This window comes from Marmota monax, unplaced genomic scaffold (assembly GCF_021218885.2).
Source record: "Marmota monax isolate L192 unplaced genomic scaffold, Marmota_monax_Labrador192_F-V1.1 WCK01_AAM20220418_F8-fsc00052, whole genome shotgun sequence".
NCBI classification, from domain to species: domain Eukaryota; kingdom Metazoa; phylum Chordata; class Mammalia; order Rodentia; family Sciuridae; genus Marmota; species Marmota monax.
Window position 1 is genome coordinate 2,984,219 of NW_026693473.1, and position 22,722 is coordinate 3,006,940.

At 33.0% G+C, this 22,722-nt stretch overlaps 1 protein-coding gene across 3 annotated transcripts in view; it reads right to left on the reverse strand.

Moving 5' to 3' along the window:
- The window catches only part of Iqcb1 (IQ motif containing B1), a 49,345-nt gene that overhangs the window by 7,608 nt on the left and 19,015 nt on the right, over nt 1-22,722 (reverse strand). For all 3 annotated transcript variants that reach the window (XM_046458024.2, XM_046458026.2, XM_046458027.1), the window contains 5 exons: nt 18,237-18,415; nt 15,557-15,666; nt 14,012-14,121; nt 8,667-8,809; nt 5,984-6,132 (listed from right to left, as the gene is read on the reverse strand). In XM_046458024.2, coding sequence (XP_046313980.1) covers nt 5,984-6,132; nt 8,667-8,809; nt 14,012-14,121; nt 15,557-15,666; nt 18,237-18,415 — 691 coding nt within the window. The remainder of the gene's footprint in view (nt 1-5,983; nt 6,133-8,666; nt 8,810-14,011; nt 14,122-15,556; nt 15,667-18,236; nt 18,416-22,722) is intronic.

Below are 22,722 nucleotides of genomic sequence, written 5' to 3' on the forward strand. Positions count from 1 at the left end.
CAGTGACTTTTTAATTCTACAGATGCTCATGACATGTGAGGGGTTATGTCCTAAAAAAAAAAAAAAAACACTGTTTAAGTTGAAAATACTATAAGTAAAAAATGCATTAACCTACCTAACACCATAGTTTGATTTCTACTGAATGCATATCACTTTTGCACTACTGTAAGGCAAAGACCATTTACATTCTGTAGTGCTCTCAAAGTTTTATAAGGGTGTATTCAGATATCATTTTTGTAGTAAGCAATGGAGATAAAAAAGTAAATAAATATTGATTTAGTCTCAATTCTAATTCCTCATTAACTATATGATTCTGAGCAAGTGACATGAGCTCTATGAAAGGTTCTATGTCTATAGAAAACAGGAATCCTGATTCTACATGTCCTATAGGATTGTAAACATCAAAGAAATAATATAGAAGAAAACATTTGGTAATTGAGAAAATATTATAGAATTGTAAGGAATGAGGCTGGGGACAAAAGCATTGTCTGAATGTCTTTTCTCATGTCCTTCAGAATGGACTCCTGGTAAAATAAGTAATCTTGTAATAGAACTGGAGATATACTTTAGTGGTATAGTGTTTGCCCAGCATGCATGAGGTCTTGTGTTGAATCTCCATCACCACAAAACAATGGAAAACAAATCTTGTAACAGGCATGATTTGAGACAAAATCATTCTTCCCACTTTTCTTAACTCTTTTCTTTGTTGTTTTTATTTTCATCAAAGTTACAAGTTCACACTCTTTAAAGAAGTAGTTATCCAGTCTGTTTCCAGTTTTGTTTTGTTTTTTTTTGTAAACCAAAGGGCACTTTGCACTGAACTACACCTCCATCTTTTTTTATTTAGTTTGTTTTATTTCAAGACAAGATCTCATTAACTTCCCAGGCTGACCTCGAACTTGTGGTCCTCCTGTCTCAGCCTCCTGTGTCACTAGATTATAGGTGTGCACCACCGTGCCCTGCTGCTATCAGGTTTGATATCGCCTGAAAGCTAAAAATGGTTTTGTATGTTTTATGGTTAAAAAAATTCAAAAGGAAAAGAATCTTTCGTGACATGTAATACTTTGTGCAATTCAAAATTCAATGTCTGCAAATAAAGTTGTACTGGAATACAGTTACACTCATTTGTTTACTATTGTCTGTGGCTGCCTTTGTACTACAACTGTTGAGTTTAGTAGCTACAAAGACGTGCAGTCCAGTAAAGCCTAAAATATTTCCCTATCTGGCTCTTTCCAAAGAAAGTTTGTTGGTATAATTCTATTGTTTAAAGTGTCAGTGTTATAGTAATAATTATCCGAACAACCATTCTCTGCCCTACCCTGTTCCCAATCCCAAAGGAAATAACTTTTATCAGGTTTTTCTTTTGATAGTGAGCTCCATCTACTTTTCTGTTTTATTTTTTCAGAATGTAAAATACGGATTTAAATTCCTTTTACTGTTTATATTCCCACATACTTTCCATATCCCATCCATCCAACATTATTATGTCAAAATTTTAGTTAAATCAATGTTAAATATTTACACATTATTACTACATAAAAGCTATTCACTTTTGAAGCATACATTATGATTATTTTTCCTTTCTTGAACATTTACTCTGGGATTAAAATTTCTCTTTTGTTTTTGTGCTTCATTTTCTATATAGTTACTACCAGTTATGTGAACTCTGCCCTAATTGTGAAGACATTACAACACATCAGGCATTCTGCCAAATACATTTTCTTGGACATACTTTCTGACTTGACTCTGTCTATTCTTGGGGCATAGCTGTTATCCTGTCGTCCCCATTCACCACTGGCTACTCCTTTCACTGTTCCTTTGCATTTCTTGGATTCCACACTGTCTTCTCTCTTGGATTACTCCTTTGTTTCAGAGATTTTGTGATGCTTATAAATGTCTTTGGGAAGGCAGGGGCAGTACTATGTGCCTGTAATTGCAACTGCTTGAGAGGCTGATGTGGCAGGATCACCAGTTTGGGGCCAGTCTAAGTAATTTAGCAAGACCCATCTCAAAAAATAAAATAAAACTAAATTAAAAAGTCTTTGACTTGCCCTTAATTGGTGTTTGGTTAAGTATGTGCTACTGAGAACTCCATTTGATCCTAGTATATTTCTGGGTAATGTAAAATAAATGTAGGTGTGTTTCTGTCATTGTCTTAGATATTTAGTTGGTCCTTTTAATCTAAAGGTCATAATATTCAGTTTGTAAAATCTTAACTTATTTGATTTCCTCTCCTGTTTTTTTCTGCTCTTGACTGTAAATTTCTGGGTGTTGAACATCCTGGACTGATAATCTTTTTGTGTCACTTTCTAAGATGTTTCCTTAACTTCCCCCTTAGGTCTTTATGATTTTCAATATTTCTATCAAATTTTATTTCTATTTTTCCCTTTTATACAACATCCTGAATTGGTTTCATGAATTTTTAATTCCCACTATTAAAAGGTGTTTATGTACGCTTTCCTTTACATCAGTCCTAAACCATCTCCAACTGGAATTATCTTCTTTTATCTGAAGAAATAATATGTAAAGATAAATTTTATTTTACAATTTCTGCAATGTCTCCTTCTACCAAATAGCATTACTCAGTTTGTTTTGGTCATGGCTTTTCCTCAGCTGTTCTAAGACACTTATCTTTTCAGCTGATATTTAAGGGTGGGCCATAAGGAGCTATTTTGAAATTCTGAGCAGCTGGGTAGGGATTATCTACTGTATACTCCAATATAGGGTTAATGAACCATATTGTTTCATTGGGGCACTTCAGTGTGAACATACTTATGACTTTTCTCTTGGGCTGTTCATATTTCCCAGAGAAAATGATTCCAATATACTGTCTATAGGATATAAGCCTGACTGACAGCACTCTGAGAGCTGAGAAGAAAAAATGAATGGAGGTCATAACATTAAGTATATAAAACTGTTATTAGTATGATACTAGATCCTTTACTGTTCTTGTGCACCCTGCCAACCCTAATGAGGACCCTTTCCTTTCCCTCTATTCTTCCTTTTCCTTGACTTTTCTTTTTTGCCTCTTTCTGTCTTCCACCCCATGCTTTTGATACCACCCTGGGCTTACGATGCAATGTTGGGAAGTTCTCTGTTTCTAGATCAGAAAAGCTTCCTTGACTGTTATCTCTTATCTCTTTTCTTTAATGTTTGTCTTTTCAATACTCTAACATTTTGTTTATTGTTTAACTGCCACTGGTTTGTTTCACTAAGTCCTTTTGTGGTTTGTCAGTGACATACATGTATAATAATGTTATAATACTTTTCTGCTACAAGCACGTAGCAATTGATTGGCCATCATTCTGGCTCTAGGGAGCAGGACACATCCCCTTTCTCAGCTTCTTAATTTCAATAGATGAAAGCAAGAGAAGAGCATCCTAGAACATTCAAAAGGAAAAGGCAGCTAACTCTTCAAACTTAATTCTAGCACTGTAGTCCTACTGAGAGTTACAACTTGTCTATGTGAGTAAGGCTGTGGAATTTGAAACTGGCCAATTTTCATAGTGTTTCATCAATTTTTACTACTAGATAAGCAATGTCTCTTGTTTTTGTATAATGCAAGGGAAGAAGAAAATGATGATAACAGTCTGGCCTTTCTTTTCCTGCCAAGGACACTAATAATAACCCATCTACTGAAGGACAAGTTGATTGAAAGGATAAACTTATTCCCTTCTATTACTTTCAAGGAAGCTAATGAATTATCTCCCTTTCTTACTTGCCAAGGTCAATAGTGGTACAAAAAGAAATATAATGTAAGTCACATATATAATTTTTTTAGTGACATTAAAAAAGTATAAATAGGTGAGATAATATTTTATGTATAGTAAATCTTATAAAAATTATAAAAACATACATAAAATATTAGCATTTCAACATGTAATCAGCATTAAAAAAGGATTAATGAGATATTTCACACTCTTCCTATCAAGTCTTTAAAATATCTGCTGAGGTTCAAGCCTCAGCACCACATAAAAATAAATAAAATATCTGCTGTATTTTACACTTACAGTATACTTCAATTTGGTCTAGTTACATGTCCAGCCATGTGTGCTTAATAGCTACTATAGTGGATAATACAGATCTTAGAAATGAAGCTTTAAAAATATAGCAAAATGTATCCTTTACTGACCATTGTCCTAATATTCTCTACTACTTTTTCTTCTCTCTGTACTTTGCCATTTTCTTTCTCTTTTCCTCCTTTGAAAATAATTTTAGTGTTAGGGATGTAGCTCAGTGGTAAAGTGTCTGCCTAGGAAAGGGTCTATTCTCAGCATCTCTCTCTCTCTCACACACACAAACAAAACAAAACAAAAAAAAAACAATCTTCTTATTTCCTTTTCCAGTTTGCTAGCTTTGTTTTGTCTTCAGTGTTATTTTGGTAGTGAGATACAAAGACTATAGACATGATTTTGACCCATCCCTTTTTGTTCTTATTAAACAGAGACTAATTCCTTTTGGTTGGGCAGACATGAGGCAAATGTCAGATGCCATGGAAAGTATGAAAACCAAAATGACTTGACCTTCCTAGATTTCAGATACACTCCCATGATGACCACTGCTCTCTAGGGAATGATTAACAAACTGGTGTTATCTCAGAGGGCCTCTTTATGAAGTTCTGGGCTCCACATTCCCTTGAATGTGTATCTGTTTTCTTAAATTTGTCAGTGTTTCTGAAAACAAAACAAAACAGAACAAAAAATAAAGTACTGGGTTCACCTAAATCAGGCAAGATAGTAAGTCAACCTCATAAAAGCCCAGCTAATTCTCTGGCAGGGAAGACTTTAAAAAGGAGGTAGCCCTTAGGTAAAAGTTTTAAAGACTAAAAGGTTCTTCTAAATGTCTCCAACCTTGCTATCTATGGGTAAATCCTGAGACATTTTTGTTTAGCATGGAGTAAATATCAGGAGTGTGTGTAATTTAGTGATAGTGTAGGAGGATATATTATATTTATAACCTGAGATTCCCCAAAAGAGCCTGTAGAAGGAGGAGAAAAGTATTTCTTCCTACTTCCCTAGAACTCATTCTACTGTGCTTTTGGATAGTTTTAAAATATCTCCATATTTTTTTTTTTTTAGTTGTAGATGGACACAATACCTTTATGTATTTATTTTTCTATGGGGCTGAGGATTGAACCCAGTGCCTCATGCATGCGAGGCAAGTGCTCTGCCACTGAGCTACAACCCCAGCCCTCCATAAAATATTAATCCACAGAGAATGTTCAATATCTGTCATAGTGAAAAACTGAAAATTGATCTTAAAATTCAATAATAAAGGATTGTTAAACTAAATGTTTTAAGACCTGAAAACCTAATATGAAGTTCAATTCTGTATAAGAGAACAAGTGGATATTAGAAAAACTGATTATTAAATGAAAAAAAGAAAAAAAAACAGCTTATGTTATGCTTTTCCAAGGAAAGGAAACATTCTGCTCTAGAAAATTTTCAGAAAAAATTATTATTTAAAAACATCATTCTACAATTGAAGGTAGAATTATAATTATACTTAATATGTCATCAATAATAATTATACCTAATATGTCATCTGTATATTTAAATGAATCACATCTGATAATAATGCACTTGCATAGGACTTTTCAACTTACAGAATAAAACTGACCTATGTAAGAACTGAGTGGAAAAGGTAAGATAAAAATATCCATTCATACAACACACACATTCTGAGAGCTGACAACGATAAATAAGACAGCTCCTTATCTTCAAGGAACTTGTAGTCCAAGAAAGAAAGAAAATATGTTAATCAGAAAACATGGCAGTATGGTATGGTCCTAAGGAAGCATTACGGACTGAATGGCTAAATCAGTTTGGCCAGAGGCAAAGACGTTCTTATTTTATAAAGGAAGAAATAGGTTCAGGAAAGCTAAGTGACTTGATGAAGTTTTTACAGCAGGTCAATAGAAGTGTCAGGTGTGAACACATTTTTGCCATCTTATTCAGAGCTGCTTTTACTACATCAGACTCACTGCTCTTTGAAGTGTGACAGCTGCTTTATACTCCATAAGAGATGGCCTCTGTTGGTAAAATTTTTTCCTTTCCCTGTACCCTCTCCAGTATTTCTGGATAATTAGTGCTGACTTCTCTTCCATTTCCCGATTGTATTTCTCCAACTGACCTAAAAAGATGACAGACGCTATTACAACATACTTACTACTATGTTTTTTTAAGTTCTGGAATCAGGACAATGATAATAATAACAATCTTACTCTTTTAAGAATATTGTTCACTAATTTCCCCAATTCTATTATTTTACATAGTTTTTAAAATGTAGAAACAAAAACTTTCTCAGCTTATGCACCTTCTTTAGAGAAAGGACACGTAATATTTTTGTGGCAGGATAATGAAAAAAGGGCTGAAAATTTAATAGAACATTAAAAGAAATAATCATGAGTACATGGTTAGGAAATCACTTGGTACTACCAGATGGAAAAGGCAAAATATGTTTATGACTGGTTATCTGCTTTACTTTGTGTTCATCCAAATTTTCAGTTGGTTTACACAGATTACTTTTTTTTTTTTACTTTCTGGGAGTTAGCATACAGCCCAGGGCTCATAGTAGTAAAGTGACAAAAAACAAAACAAAACAAAACAAAAATCAGTAGAAGGTAGTGCCAGTGGTAATAAAAAGGGAGTATATTTGGCTGGGTGCAAGGTCGCATGCATGAAATCCAAGCAGCTAGGGAAGCTAAGGCAGGACGATCCTGAGTTAAGCCAGCCTCACCAATAATGAGGCACTAAGCAACTCAGTGAGACCCTGTCTCTAAACAAAATAAAAAAAATAGGGCTGGGGATGTGGCTCAGTGGCCAACTGCCCCTGAGTTCAATCCCAGTACCCAAAAAAAAAAAGGGAGTATATCTGAGATAGAGTATTAAAAATGATAGGATTTAATGACTCATAAGACGTAGAGGTAAGAAAGGGAAGGAACTCTAGGATGTCTCAGATTGGAAATGAAGTAGATTGTTGGTACCATCACCTGAATTTGGAGAAGCAAGGAAAAGGAAATCTGGGAGGCAAAACGATGACACTAGTTTTTGGGATGCCTATGGATAAACATGAAAAGCTATCCAACAGGCAGCTTGCTACAAAACTATGTTATCTCAAGTAGTAGACATTAGACTTAAGTGCTTACCTAGATTAAAATAACATAAAAATTAAAAATTAGGTCCTTGAAAGCATTAGACACATTTCAAATACTCAACATCACCTCTGGCCACGGGCTTCTGTTTTAGATGATGCAGACATATAACCTTTTATTTATTTAACACATTGTACTGGACAGTACTGCTTTAGAACTTAGGACAGAGGGTGAGGATGGAAACCAAACATGTGTGCCAAGCATTCTGTGTGCCAAGTATTCAACTGATAGTTGAAGCTATAGTTATGGATGGACATACCAGGCAGAGTAAAAGAGGATACGTGAGAAAGGCTAGAACTCTGGACACTATCTACATTTAAGGGAAAAGAAGAGAAATAAGGTGCTAGTGAAGAGTCCTGGGAATGAATAATAAAAAAGGAAAAATTAGAAAAAAACAATCTTGTACCCATCAGCCCTCCCAGAACACACTTACACTAATTCCAGCTTAGTCTCTCACAGATGGCAAGACGATATCACAAGGTTTGTACTAGGGAATAAGTAAAGTTCTAATGGCACAATGTAGCAATATTCTAACTTCTTACTCACGTTCAACAAGTTTACATCTTTAACAGCTATCTTTAAATATAAATTTTTATGTTTTGCAAATTTATCTGAAAGATAAGAAAAATAGGTGGGGATACTGCTCATCATCAATTGGAAGAAAAATGCAACTTTTTTTGACTCAAGAAATTTAGTAAGGTTTAGGTGAAAAAAACACAGCAAAGGTATAAATACCAAAAAAAAAAAAAAAAAAGAAAAGAAAAAAGAAATCATGCCACATTTTTTAATCCATTCACCCACTGAAGGGCACCTAGGGTGGCTCCACAGCTTAGTTATTGTGAAATGTGCTGCTATAAACATTGATGTGGCTGTGTCCCTGTAGTATGCTGTTTTTTAAGTCTTTTGGGTATCGACCAAGAAGAGGGATAGCTAGGTCAAATGGTGATTCCATTCCCAGATTTCCAAGGAATCTCCATACTGCTTTCCATATTGTGCACCAATTTACAGTCCCAAATGTGGCATTTATACACAATGAAATTTTACTCAGCAATAAAAGAGAACAAAATCAATGGCATTTGCAGGTAAACGGATCGCTTTGGAGGAGATAATGCTAAGTGAAGTTAGCCAATCTCCAAAAAATAAATGTCGAATGTTTTCTCTGATATAAGGAGGTTGACTCATAGTGGGGTAGGGAGGGGAAGCATGGGAAGAATAGATGAATTCTAAATAGGGCAGAGGGGTGGGAGGGGTAGGGAGGGGGCAGAGGATTAGAAAGGATGGTGGAATGTGATAGACATAATTATCCAAAGTACATGTATGAAGACAAGAATTGGTGTCAACATATTTTATATACAACCAGATATATGAAAAATTGTGCTATATACATGTAATAAGAATTGTAATGCATTCCACTGTCATTTATTTAAAAAAAATAAAAAAAGAAATCATCAGTTAGCTAATTAAAAGATACTCTAAACATTCTTAGTTTTTTGAAGTTGATAATGCCACTCACCCGGATGAACTATTTCAAGCATACTCAGCCGTAATTCTCGAGAAAGTCTCATGGCTCTCTGTCTTTGAAGCTGCAATTGTAATCTAAGATGTTCTTCTTCCTTCTGCCTATTGAGTTTCAGCTGTGTCTTTGTTCGTTTAGATCTGTGATGGAAACAGTAAGTGCCTTACACACAATTTCATAAATTATATGTCCACTCAAGAAAGGTATGAAATGCTTAATGTCATAAGTAATCAAATAAATGCAGACAAAAAAAGTTTCTTAGGAAAAATTTGTAGTGTTGGTAGGGTATGATGAATTATACTGTCATGTGCTTCTGCTGTACTTTTCTGGAGAAATATTTGGATACATTCATCAAAAGAAATATTCAAAGAAATATTTGAAATACATATCAAAAGTCTTAAAAATGTTTACCAACAAATTCCATTTCTAATAATTTTCTTAAGGAAATAATCAAATATGTAAATGTGTTCAAAGATGTGCTAACATAGTATCACAACAGTAACAAGATGAAAATAAATGATATATGCCACAACAGAGACTGGATAAAGAAATACTGGTTCATACATCTAATGGGATTCTATGAACTATGAAAAAAATAGAATTTTCAAAGTATATTTAGTGACATGTAATGCAGTATCAGGTAAAAATTAAATCAGATATACAAGAATGTGATACAAATTGTGCTAAAAATTTATATGTAGTTACATAAAAGACTAAATGATACAAACCATTAAAATTTCAATAGCAATTTTTACTACATGGTGTGATTATGGCCGATTTTTTCCTTAGGTTTACCTATTTCTCAATTACTTGACTACTAAATATTATTTTATAACTAGTTATAAATTTTTCATGTGTTAAAAACATCTTATTTATTATTTTTATATTATTTGCTTTTATTTATCAACTTTCTCCTTAGCCTTTCCAACCCAATTTTTTTTTTGGGGGGGGGGGTAGCGGGGATTGAACTCAGAGGTAATCAACCATTGAGCTCCATCCCAGCCCTATTTTGTATTTTATTTAGAGACAGGGTCTCACTGAGTTGCTTAACTTGTTGCTTTTGCTGAGGCTGGGCTTTGAACTCACAATCCTCCTGCCTCAGCCCCAAGCTACTAGGATTACAGGTATGCACCACTGCACCCTGCCCAACCCAGTTTTTGTTGCTTCTTACCTTCATCACTATGTAAGAAGAACATGAATATTAGTTTGTAGTAAATATACTCAAAATGCTTTCAGATACCCATAGAAAAAGAAAGCCAGGAGGATACAGAGGAAAGGAAAACAGAATACACTATTTATTTTACTTCTATAGAATTAATCTGTATGTCTCCTTCCAGAGCATGTTTTCTCTTAGATCCTTTTCCTAGAATTAAACTGCTAACTCTAGTATCTTGGCTTCAGTTTTGCAGTTTTAAGCTAGAATTCAAAATGGTGTAGTTAAATGCGGCTTTCTCTTGAAAAAGAAAAACAATCAATTAGCATTTTAGTAACAACTGTAACTTTTAAAAGAAATCTTTTTTTAAGTAAAGAAGGAAAACTCAAAAAAAAATGTTTTTTACTGTGGTTGTTTTCTCACAACTTTGAAACTTCCATCAATAATAACTTAAGTTTTCTCTAGCCTTCTACTTAGGTCAGAGTTAAGAGTTTGTTTCAAAACTTTTTCTTATTCCTGTGTGACAAAAGGAGAAGGGGTTTTAGAGAGAATAATGGGCTAGTTGGATAGGTGTGAAGTATCTCTTTTTACAGGTAAATTGGAGATCAAGTAGGTGAGGGACTCTCCCTTCCCAAAGAGCAGTTGATAGGAAACCTGTCCTAAAGACACTCCCTCACCCCAATTTCTGAGTGGTACACCATGTAGATTATGGCATTTTGACCTTTACCCACTTATGGAGGATGAAAGAGAGCAGGCCCTAATTAGTGTCCTTTCAGACCGATTTAAAAAAACACCTACCTGTTTCTAACTTCTAATTGGTTATAGATAGTAATGTCTAATATGGTGTTATCAATATTTAAAACACTAATAATGTAAGAAACATGGTAGTCATTAAAACAACTTGCTAACATATTTAATTTGTCAGAAACTGGGTTTGGGAAATAGTTCAGACATGCAGGCTATGAAATATGGTTAAAATGAAAAGACCATGGAGCATGAAAATGGAAGTAAAATACAAACCAGGAAGGGAGTAGAAAAGAGGGATTCAGTGATCATAATGCCAACCATAAATTGTAAATATATGTGCTTCTTTGATTCATGAGTTTTAATATCATGTTTGAAAACATTTATCAGGAACTGATGTGATTTTGAATGTTCCTTTCACCATTTAGTTACATTCTAGTTATTTTGCTATGAGTTTTTATAATCTCTTAAAAATTTAAAAAGATCATTCATCCAACAGACATTTTTGCAAGAACGAGTAAGTATCTGACCACTGGCATGCAGTTTTGCACTTTTAAAAAGTGTTTGCTGCCTGCTCAGTATTATGCCTCAGACTAACAGAGGCACCAATCAAAGGGAAATCAAACAAATGTAACTAAAATACCTAAACATCAGCATCAAGATAAAGGTAGATAAATAATAAAGTTTTCCTAAGATAATAGAGCAGCTGTTAGCTGTTTCAGAAAATCTTGCTGAGAAAAAGGATGCTTAATAGAAAATAAAGTTTTTGACCATGAAAACAATTAAATAAAAATGAGCTTCCTATGAAAGTGCTTTAGCAAGAATGTGACTATAAGTAAATGTCTCTTGCTGAATCTAAAAAACCCTGATCAATTTGGACACATCTATAGTTTCAGTAGTTTCTCTCCCCCAGATAAGCATGGGAGGGAGAAATTATGAAGCTAATGACCTAAAAATGATGAGGCAGAAACCTCAGCTACAAAGGAAATGAGAGACATTTGCATAAACTGTAACAATTTATAAAAGAGGAAAGGTGCTAAAGTCTGGAGTACATTTGAAATAAAAAATGTAAATAAAACCTAAGCGCTAAAACTGAACTTCTGTGTATTCCAGAATCTCAAATTCAAAATACTGAACAGGAAATGAACACATAATGTGAAATAAATCATTACTGCCTTCAGTTTATCTTTTTAAATAATCACACTGGTCTGGTTTTGTTACAGAAAGAAAGCAATGGGATTTCTATTTTAAAATAGTGGAACGTTAATCAGATTCCATAAATATACTTCTAAGTGGACAAAATCTGTAATCCTGTAATGCTATTTTTGGTGCTGGGTCTGAATGCATGACTTCATAAATGCTAAATACACATTCTATCACTGGGCTACACCCCAGCCACCCGAGATTCTTCTAAATATTATAAAAGAGGACAGACAGCTGAGGATGATTACAGGTAGAATTCATAAGTAGTTAACTACTCTGACTTCACCACAGAAGACAATAACAAGAGCATCTCAGATTCTTGAGTCGAAGAATATATATTTTGGTACTCAAATATTTAGTATTTCTCAAATTTATTTGACCACAAAAATGCTATTTTCCCCCATTTTTTTAAAAAAAGAGACAGCTTGTAGGATAGGCAAAATTAATGTTTTATTTGCTGCCAACAATTTGAAGGAATATTAGAAGGATAATACCTGCCTCTCATGAGTCTATTTATTTGATGTGTCTGTCTAGATTTGTAAATCTTCAAGGGCAGAAAATCTGCCATATGCATTTTTTCCTCCTACCATTTTCTAAGTGCCAGGTAGTATGCTGAAAGACTTTATATTATCTCAGTCTTGTGAGTTGTTATAATTTAGACCTGAAATGTCCTCTAAAGGCTCATATGTTGAAGGTTTGGTTCCCAAGGCAGCAGTGTTCAGATGTGGGTCTTAGGAAGGTAACTGAATCATTAGGATTCTAACCTCATCAATAGATTAATCCATTGATAAACTATGAACCAAAATAAACCTTTTCTCCTTTTAAATTGATTTATCTCAGGTATTTTGTCACAGTGACAGAAAGTTGACTAACACATGAGGTAATAGATGATTATCCCAATTTAATAGATTGAAAATTTGAGGCTGAGAGAGGTAAGGCAATATGCACAAGATCACTTAGCCAAAATATGGCTGAAGTGGGTACAAAATCAAGTCTATTAAATTCTCTATCTCTCTAGATAGATATAGATAATATATTTCCATCAATGCATCTTCTAGCATGTAGGCACTTAATTCATGTTTTAAAAATTAATGTTTTATTTGCTACCAACAATATTCATGCCCAATGATATTTATAACTTATCTTTAAGTCTTTCCTGAAGAAAACTATCATCAAAGAAGAGGACATCCATTAAGAGACACAGCCAGAGTAACTTTAATGACCTCAATTTTGTGGCAATATAGCATTTTGAACCCCATAGCTATTTTTAAATGTTTTTTTAATAACTGAGAAATGCAGGTGCATTTATTAAACAGTTAAGAGTTTCAGTTTTCTTTAAAAAGTTTACTTCTGTAATATGCTAGTTTCATTTTAGTGAGTTAAAACCTGACTTTAAGTTAGGCTACATGGAAAATAATTTCTGAGATGGCTTTCCTTTACCATAAGTGACCTAAAAGCCAAATCCTTTTTTGTTCTTTTTGTAACCTCTAAGAATCTAGATGAATTAGTCATAACAAAAGTGGACCACATTTTCAGTATTTCATTTTCAGTCCACTTGAAATATAGATAAATGATAAACTGTCAGATCTTAAGGATCATATCCATCCATGCCATTTACTCAGAAAAACTGGGTTAACACATTTAATTATTACATATTCATACCTGTTTTATCATAATTAGATAAAAATACTAACAAGAACTGTTGGCTTTAAGGATTTAATATAAATATCATTGGCTCCTTCTGTATGCTTGGCCCATAAACAATCTTACTAAGTAGATAGGACTATATATTTGACACACCAGAATCTTCTTATGTTATGCCCTTTGCTTTGAAATTGCATTTGGTTACTGGAGAGTTGAAATTCAGTAACATATGCAATAGAATGAAAGCAAGGAAAAAAAGGACACATATTATAAAGAAATTGAAAAAAAAAATCCAAAGCAACACCACCACCACTAAAATCCCTTTAAGTTTTCATTCAAATGTATTTTTATTTATTTATTTTTTTTTTTGTGGTGCTGGGGATTGAGCCCAGGGCATTGTGCATGTGAGACAAGCACCCTACCAACTGAGCTATATCCCCAGCCCCTCAAATGTACTCCTAATAAGGCCCTGAGATCATCACTCAGAGATAGGAATTTCATAAGAATTCCTGAAAAACAAACAAACAAACAAACAAAAACCCCCTCAAAACCTGATGTGGTAGCATCTATAAACAAGACTAACACTAAACGTCTTTACCTGAAACTCCTTTGCAGAGCAATCACAGCAGATGGAAGCTTCTTTATTCTCTTTCTAGTCTGGAAACCCTTCCAACAAGCTTGAATCAAGCAAGCTGCTTGATGTAGTTTCTGAAATTATATGCCAGAAATAATTTACAGATATCTCAAGGAAAGTTTTTTAAAAATGTATACTTCTTAAAATATCAGGCCAGGGCAAGAATTAATCCCCTTCTCTAACAATGGGTAGAAGACAACACTAAATCCATAGGCCCAGGACAAGGAAGGCCTAAGAACACTATACCTTACCTCCAAAAGGAAGTTTGTTAGGCTCAGTCAGGCTTTATCTAGAACATATTCCAGATGTAATCTAGTTAGCTCCAAATTCTGTTTAATCTCACTTTCTTTTCAAAGACCTCATAGTAATGCCTAACCTTTCATAGTCTTTTTTGAGCTACCTTGTCATTATTTTTATTTAATAGGCAATCAACCTGGTTGATTGGTTCTGACTATAAGCTCTGTTGATCTTTTGTGGTGGTTGTTCAAATATCTGCATAGTTCTGAAGCTTTTGGTAGACTGTTTTGTATCTGTCAAACACATACACAGTTTTATGATTAGTTTAAGACATGTGAAGGTTCACACAAAGAAGCAGGAAATTCCTTTCTTCTGTTCTCTTCCTTTCAGGTTCACCCCTTCATCCTCCTGCCTATCTTGACTCTGTATTTTTAAATGTATTACCTTTTTGGCTCAGGATTTTAAATATATAGTGCACGTATTGACTTTTAAATTAAAAAATAGTTTTTATTGTTTTATATTTAAGTCTATTTTCCATACTTATTTTAAATCTTCACCTGGAAATGACTTTCCTATTGGAATGAGGTATTTGGAGCCACCATTTCAAGTATACTAAAGGAAGTATGATAAAATAATATATACTAAAATAATCAATAATTTGCTACCTCAAACTTCTAATTTTTTAAACTTTTACTTTTTAGTTTTAGGTGGACACAATATCTTTATTTTATGTTTATGAAGTGCTGAGGATCGAACCCAGTGCATCATGCCTGAGGTGAGCATGAGGTGAGCGCTCTGCCACTGAGCCACAACCCCAGCCCAAACTTCTAATTTTTATTAATATAATTTTTCATGTAGAGGCAAAAAGCATTATTATTATTTCTCAAAGACTAAAAAGGTTAGCCTTCCATAACTATATAGTTTGGCATAATTAGATATTTTTAAGAAAAAAGCAAAGAAAAAGTTTAAATAGCTTATGCATAAAAGATGATGAATATCAGAGATAGGAATTTCATAAGAATTCCTGAAAAACAAACAAACAAACAAACAAAAAACCCCCTCAAAACCTGATGTGGTAGCATCTATAAACAAGACTAAAATTATATTTATGGGTAGGCCAAATGGAAAAGACACTCTTACAGATATTTCTATTTTCCAGGGAAGCATTTTGCTTAAAGTATTAAGAAAAAGAAAGTGAGACACATTTAAGGAAAACTGTAACTCAACAGTTTCAGTTAGCAAATATCCCCAATTATTCTTATAATTTAATACCTGGTCTTCTACTTCCTGATATATCTGAGGGCTTAAAAGGCTAATGAGCTGTGTAAGTTCTTGACTAAATTCTGTCCCAGTTTCCTGTTTATTTAGTAGATTTCTGAGTCCTGAAATAGAATAACAAAAGATATATTAACAATAAATTGATTTTATTATATAATCAGCATTACTTGTTTTTTGTAGTACTGGGGGGGGGCACTTTTCCCTTGAGCTAATACTTGCCTCCTACCCCCTTTTTTTAAATTTTGAGAAAGGATCTCACTAAGTTGATGAAGCTGGCCTAGAACTTGAAATCATCTTGTCTCAGCCTCTGAGTTGTTGGGATTACAGGCATGGACTACCATGCCTGGATAATTAGTATTAATTTGAAGTTAAAAAGTCTGGTTTAGAAATGAATGAATACAACAAGGTTAATCACATGATTTTTTTTTTTTTCTTTTCCTCAAAGACTCAAGGTTGAGGTGTTCAGGATATTCGTCTGTCCTGATAAGTCTTGTTGCTCACTTGTGAGATCTGATACAAAAATATGTCCACATAGCTAGGCATGGTGGCATATGCTTATAATCCCAGTGACTTGGAAGGCCAAGGCAGGACAATCACAGTTCGAGGCCAACCTCAGCAACTCAGGAAGACCCTCTTTGAAAATTAAAAGATAATACGCTAGGGAGGTATCTTGGGTTGTCCTTGGGTTCGATCTAAAAAATTAATAAAGTTGTCTAGACAATCTCTTTAAATAAAGAACAACTGAATCAGTGCAGTTAGTCAAATAATAGAGAGAAACTTGTTTGAAAATAAGACACCTTAAACCAAAATATTTTAAAAAAATTTTTTTAAGTTGTAGATGAACACAATACCTTTCTTTAAATTTATTTTATGTGCTGAGGATTGAACCCAGGGCCTCACACATGCTAGGCAAGGCTCTACCACTGAGCTACAACCACAGCAAAACCAAAACAATTTTAAAAACCAAAACATTTTTAAAGATCATTATTAAGAATACCTACTCAGTATATGCCTACCTTGTAGAAATATTTAAGTAGTTTACAATGAGTCATTATTAATTAAGGAAAGTTATTATTAAATAAATAAAAAACCCACTAACATCTAATATTGGGACAAGTCAACAGATTCCTGAACAAACACAGAAGTGCTGTAACATTAAGCTACTGCATTTTCATTCCCAAATAATAGAGTATTAACAAAAAGTAAAAAACAGAGCATGTTGGAATGATGTGTTATTCAATATAAATAAAGTAAATAAAGTGGCTTCTTCTGAGTATACAATTACAAAGCCATGGTATAAATATTCCCCTGCCTTACAGTCTCTTTAAAATCAAACTTCTCAGCAATATTGATAATTATATAATATCAAGAAAAAAACTGAATAAATTCTGCTGTTGAAATATCAGTCAAAAATAAACCCTTTATAATGAACTCTGCTGGACTTTCACATTTATGTAGGAATCTAATTGCAGAATTGGGAAATGTACATCTGACACAATTCAACTAGAGTTCTATTAATAGTACCTTCTCTTCCTCTCTATTCCTACAATTCATAAAATAATTAAAATGTTCACAGCAATGATTAATGCAAGGTATATTGCTAAAGTGTCTTCCAAATCATAAAGAATGATTAAAATGCCATTTTAGTTGTTTAGTTATTAAGTGCATCACATAGTCCAGTGAGTTTTGTGACTCTTGTCCTGGTTCTCGCTATGTGTGCATATATTACTTCTAGGCCTCAGGGTCCATGACCCTTAAAAGTGATGAGGGCCTTGGAGTATCTCTGATTATCTACAACACTGGAAAGGATCTGGGGTGTTTGGCTTCTGTTTTGGTTTGGACTAGTGGGAAGTCATATGGGATAATCCTATATTAAATATATTTAATAAAATAGAAACCCATTTCCTAATTATGTTGAATAAAAAAGATGTATCATAATTAATTCATGGCTCTGGTCAGCAAAGAAATAAAAGCTAACAGATAACTTTGCTCGTAACTGGAAAAAGTACATGATCTGTGTGATCTTAGATAAATTAGTTTTCCCATGCTTTCTATTGTATATCTATAAAATGAGGATAGAAGTATCCCAAAGGGTCATTATAAATATTAAAAATCTTAATGCATGTAGAACAGTGTCTTATACATAGTAAATGCTCAAGTCAATGAAAGCTATTATGTGAGAATGGTATACACTGAGTCCTTTGAGCCTCAAAGGAGGGGTCTTTTTACACACATGTGATTGATATTCAAGGCAAGGCAGATTTTGTTGTTTCTGAAGAAAGGTAGTGAAGTACTTAAAGAGTAATTAATTAATTAACCGATATAAATGCCAAAAGGGTTATCAACCTCTCCAGCATAGTTCTATTTTTCTCTAATAAAGCTAGCTGTGATAAAATCACTGATTTCTTTGGTCATTATTTTATTATACTACATGGTATATTCAACACAGAACCTTTTCGTTAGAGAGGGAGTAAATAATTTTTGAACCGCATTTATGAACTATCACATGCCACTGTTGAGACATTGATAGCTTGATTATATAGACATTTTTCTCTGTTATAATCAAATTTTATCTGCATAATTCAATAAATTTATAAGAATTTTGTGTTTCATATACCATGAGTAAACATTCTTTTTTGAGAATCCCAAGAAAAGAAAAGTATGAATGTACTACCTTTGTAGCAGGCACTTAGTCTCAGTAAAATCAAAATTTCCTGATGGGATTCAGCCATCAACAGTAGAAGCTTTGTAGAAGTACTTCTTATGACTGGACTAGGAGTTGATAAAATCTTGAAAATAACTTCATCTAAAATAGAATGCAGGGTTTTTCCTTCTATTCTGAGTAAATCACCACTAATAGAAGAAAAAAAATTAAAAACATCACTATTAATTGATACAGAGTTATTATTATAAATTTAAAATAAAATATGCATTATTTATTTTTTATTTTATTTTTAAAAATTTTTATTTTAGTTGTTGATAGACTTTTATTTATTTATATGTGGTGCTGAGAATCGAACACCAGTGCCTCACACGTGCCAGGCAAGTGTGCTACCGCTGAGCCATAGCCCCAGCCCCAGCCCCTAAAACATTAACATTTATTTACTGAATTTATTGAATTCCTATTGTGTATAAGGTACCATGCTAGATATAATAGAAAATACAAAAAGTAGTCACAAAAAGTCCTCTCCTCAGAGAAATTCACAAATTCAGAAGAGAATTTCACAACATACTAAATAACAAGCATTTCAAAAATTTCAAGGCAACAATATGAGCAAAATCACAAGACAGTTCAAGGTCACTTGCTAGGTAATGTACAAAGATTATGTACTTAATTTAGAAGGAATCTTATTTTCCCTTGGTGTTTCCTTCATTATACTGACAATTTCATCTTGTATTATAGATGTCATGAAAAATATTTACAACTTAGAAAAAGTCAAAAGGGGTTACTCATTATTCTTTCACTATGTGCCTTAAGGAGTATGTGATTTTGTAGGGACATATACCCTTGTTTGACCACTTACTATTAAGGTATTTTAAATTTGATGGTGGAAATTGAATATTGTCAATGATGTTTAGTTGAGAACAAGGCAAATAAGATGTCTACACAATAGCAATGCAAATGATTTCTGTCCTGTACAAAAGGTAATTCTAAAGGCTACTACGATATATTGCTTTATTAGACAGTGATCTTTTTTCTATTAGTATTTTTTAAAATTTATTTGCAAGTTCATTTCTATAATCCTTTGACAAAGCAATTCTATAAATCTCCCTCCATTTCTCCTTTGAGCCTCTATAAATATTTTACTAGTTCTCTCATGAGAGTGTTGAATAAAATTTTTGATCACTTAAATTTTATATTTGCTTATGTCATGTTTTTAGCCTTTTGGAAATTATACTTCAATCATGACCAAAGTAATTTTAAGAGAGTCCAATAGCCTATTTTAAATTTAAAAATCTCAGAGTTGAAAGACTTTAAAGGTCATTCAATCGAAATATGTGGGAATCTTGGTGACACATGTTTCTATGCTGCCTTGGTTTTTAAGTTATTTCTTATGCCAGGGATGTCCAATCCTTTCCTTTGCATCATTTCATTATTATCACACCATTCAAAACTCAAGTAAAATATATGTTCATTTCAAAAAGCCTTCCGTAGATAAACCTATCCCAGTCTGATTACTTCTTTACTCCACATTCCAAAAGGATTTAATGGATTATAATACCTTATTTCAAATGTTTTTAAATGCTCTTTAAATTTCCCAATCCTAAAAATATGTTCTGCAGGCCACTAACTCCCATCTTATTTTTCTGCTTCAAGTCCAAACTTCCTTGATTCCATTTCCTCCCTCCCCATTCATTTCTTAAATGACTACACTTGGCATTCTTCCTCATTACTTCACTACACTTCATCAAAGTGCATTTAATTAATATAACTTCACAAATACCATGTCACACATATATCACTAACAGCTTATTTTCCTACCACCTATTTGTACTTGATGTTCTCCACCCACGTAGATTCTTTGATACAATGTTCTTCTGTTCACTCCTTCACCCTCCACCCATATATTTCTGACAAAATTTTCTAAAGTTTTCTTTATAGACTCCCCTTCCCCAGCACACCCCTTAAAGATTATTCCCCAGGAATCCATTTTCAACCCATTTTTTCTCCATCTATTCATATTTCCCACTGACCTTATCTTTTCTCCTGTTCAGTTTTACTACCATTTATAAATTGTTAGTTTGTAAATCTGTAACTCTAGTTCACCTCTCTTCATGAATCAGTTATTGATGGACATTTGATAATTTTTAGTCTACAAAGATTTGGATAGATGCTTGGTTTTTAAAATTGTTTTTAGTTATTGATGGACCTATATTTAATTAATTTATTTATATGTTGTGCTGAGAATTGAACCCAGTGCCTCACACATGGTAGGCAAGCGCTCTACCACTGAGCTATGACCCCAGCCCCATAGACACTTATTTTACTGCCTGCTGAACCAACCTATCCAACACTGAATTCATCACCTATCTCACAGAGCTAGCTCCTTATGTATTTCATATACTAGAGTCCAATTTCCCAAAACAGACAACTTGGTGTCATACTTGACTGTACCTTTCATCTTATTTCACTACAAAACTCACCACATCCTGAGGATTTTTATTTTTAATAGCTAAAGTATAATTGATATTCAAGAAACTACACATATATAAAACATAGAATTTGATCAGTTTGATGTTTCACCAACACACACAAGAAAATGAATACATCCATAATTCCCGAAGCTTCCTTGTGTTTCATTATAGTTTCTCCCTCTTGCGTCACTGACACTTCAGGCAATCAGTGACCTGCTTTCTGTCACTACAAATTAGTTTACATTGTCTAGAATTTTACATAAATGGAATTACACAGTATATATTTCTTGCTGTCTCGTGTCTTTCATGGAGCATTATTTTTATATTCTTCTATGTTGCCATGTGAAGAGTTCATTCTTGTTTATTATTGAGTAGTATGCTATTGAATAGATATAGCACCATTTAATTACCTGTTAAAGGACATCTAAATTGTTTTTAGTCTTTGGTTATTACAAATAATGTTGCTATGAAGAGCTGTGTACAATTCTTCTTAGGCAAATACATAAGAGTATTGGAGTAGAATGGATATATATAATGTGGCAGTATACATTTAGCTTGTTAAGAAATTACTAACCTATTTTTCACAGTGATTGTACTATTTTACATTCCCAGAAGCAATGTATAAGAGATCTAGCTCCTTCGTATCACTGTCAACACTTGAATTAGTGTTTTAAATTTTAACCATTTAATGGCTATGTAGTAGTATCTCCTACTGACTAAGGGTATTGAACAAAATATTTTCATTTGCTTATTTGTCATTCATACATCCCATACATCTTACATGAAGCATCCAATTATTTTCCACATTTTTCAAAAAAATTTTTTGGTTAAAATTTGAGAGTTCTTTATGTATTCTAGGTACAAGTATTTAATAAGATATATACTTCGCTTATATTTTTCCCAGTCTGTGAATGTTTTATTTCATTAAAAGTATCTTTTCAGAAATAGACTTCTGAAATTTTGATGAAGTCTAATTTAAGTCTGATCAATTTCTTATTTTGCAGATTTTACATTAAGCATTACACCTAAGAATCTAGGAATTTTTTGCTCAACACAGGTTTTATACTAATTTTCTCCATGAAGTTTTATATTTTAAGTTTCACATGTAGGTCTTTGCATATTGATAGCCAACTGTTCCAACTTATTTTAAAAGGCTACCTTTCCCCAATGAATGACCTTTACTCTTCTCAACTATTCATATCTGTGTGAGTCTATTCCTGACTCTATCTTGTTTCATTGATGTTTCTGACGTATTAAAGAAGTAACATCACTGGCATATCATCTTAATTATGGTAGTTTTATGAAAAAGTTTTTAGATTAGGCATAGTTCTCTAACTTTGTTATTCATTTTCAAAGCCAGTTAGACTACTTTAAATCCTTTTGTTTCATATGAACTGTACAATCAGTTTGTCAATTTCTACAAAAATAGAAATTTTAATGGGATGCGTTTAAGGTATACAACATGGCATCTTTCCATTTATTTCTACATTTTAAAATTCTTCTTAGCAATACTTATAATTCAGTGAATGAGTGTTTCATATTTTTGTTGGATTTAATATTTTATGCTTTATAAATTGCAATTCTTAAATATTTCAACTTCTGTTAACTGGATATAAAATTTCAGTTTATATTTTATATCAATTTTTTGTTCTACCACTTAAAACTCATTTACTTTAGAAGATTTTTTAATTAAAATGAGGAATGAATGTAAGATTTTATCAAAGACTTTTTCTATATCTACTGATAAAATGATGTGGTTTTTCTTTTTTTGGTTTGTTAAAGTGATGCATTATACTGATTGACTTTAGGATATTAAACCAGCCCTAAATTCTTGGGATAAATCCAACTTATTTATTAAGAATTATACTTCCTACATTTATATACCCTCCAGTGAGAAAAAAAAGATTGTAATATGCATAGCAGTTTCAAAAGCCATGTTTAGTTAAGATACTTTGAGATAGTTTGATCTTTTTAGGCCTCAATTTTATGATTGATTTGGATGGTCTGGAATAGTGCTCAGTTTG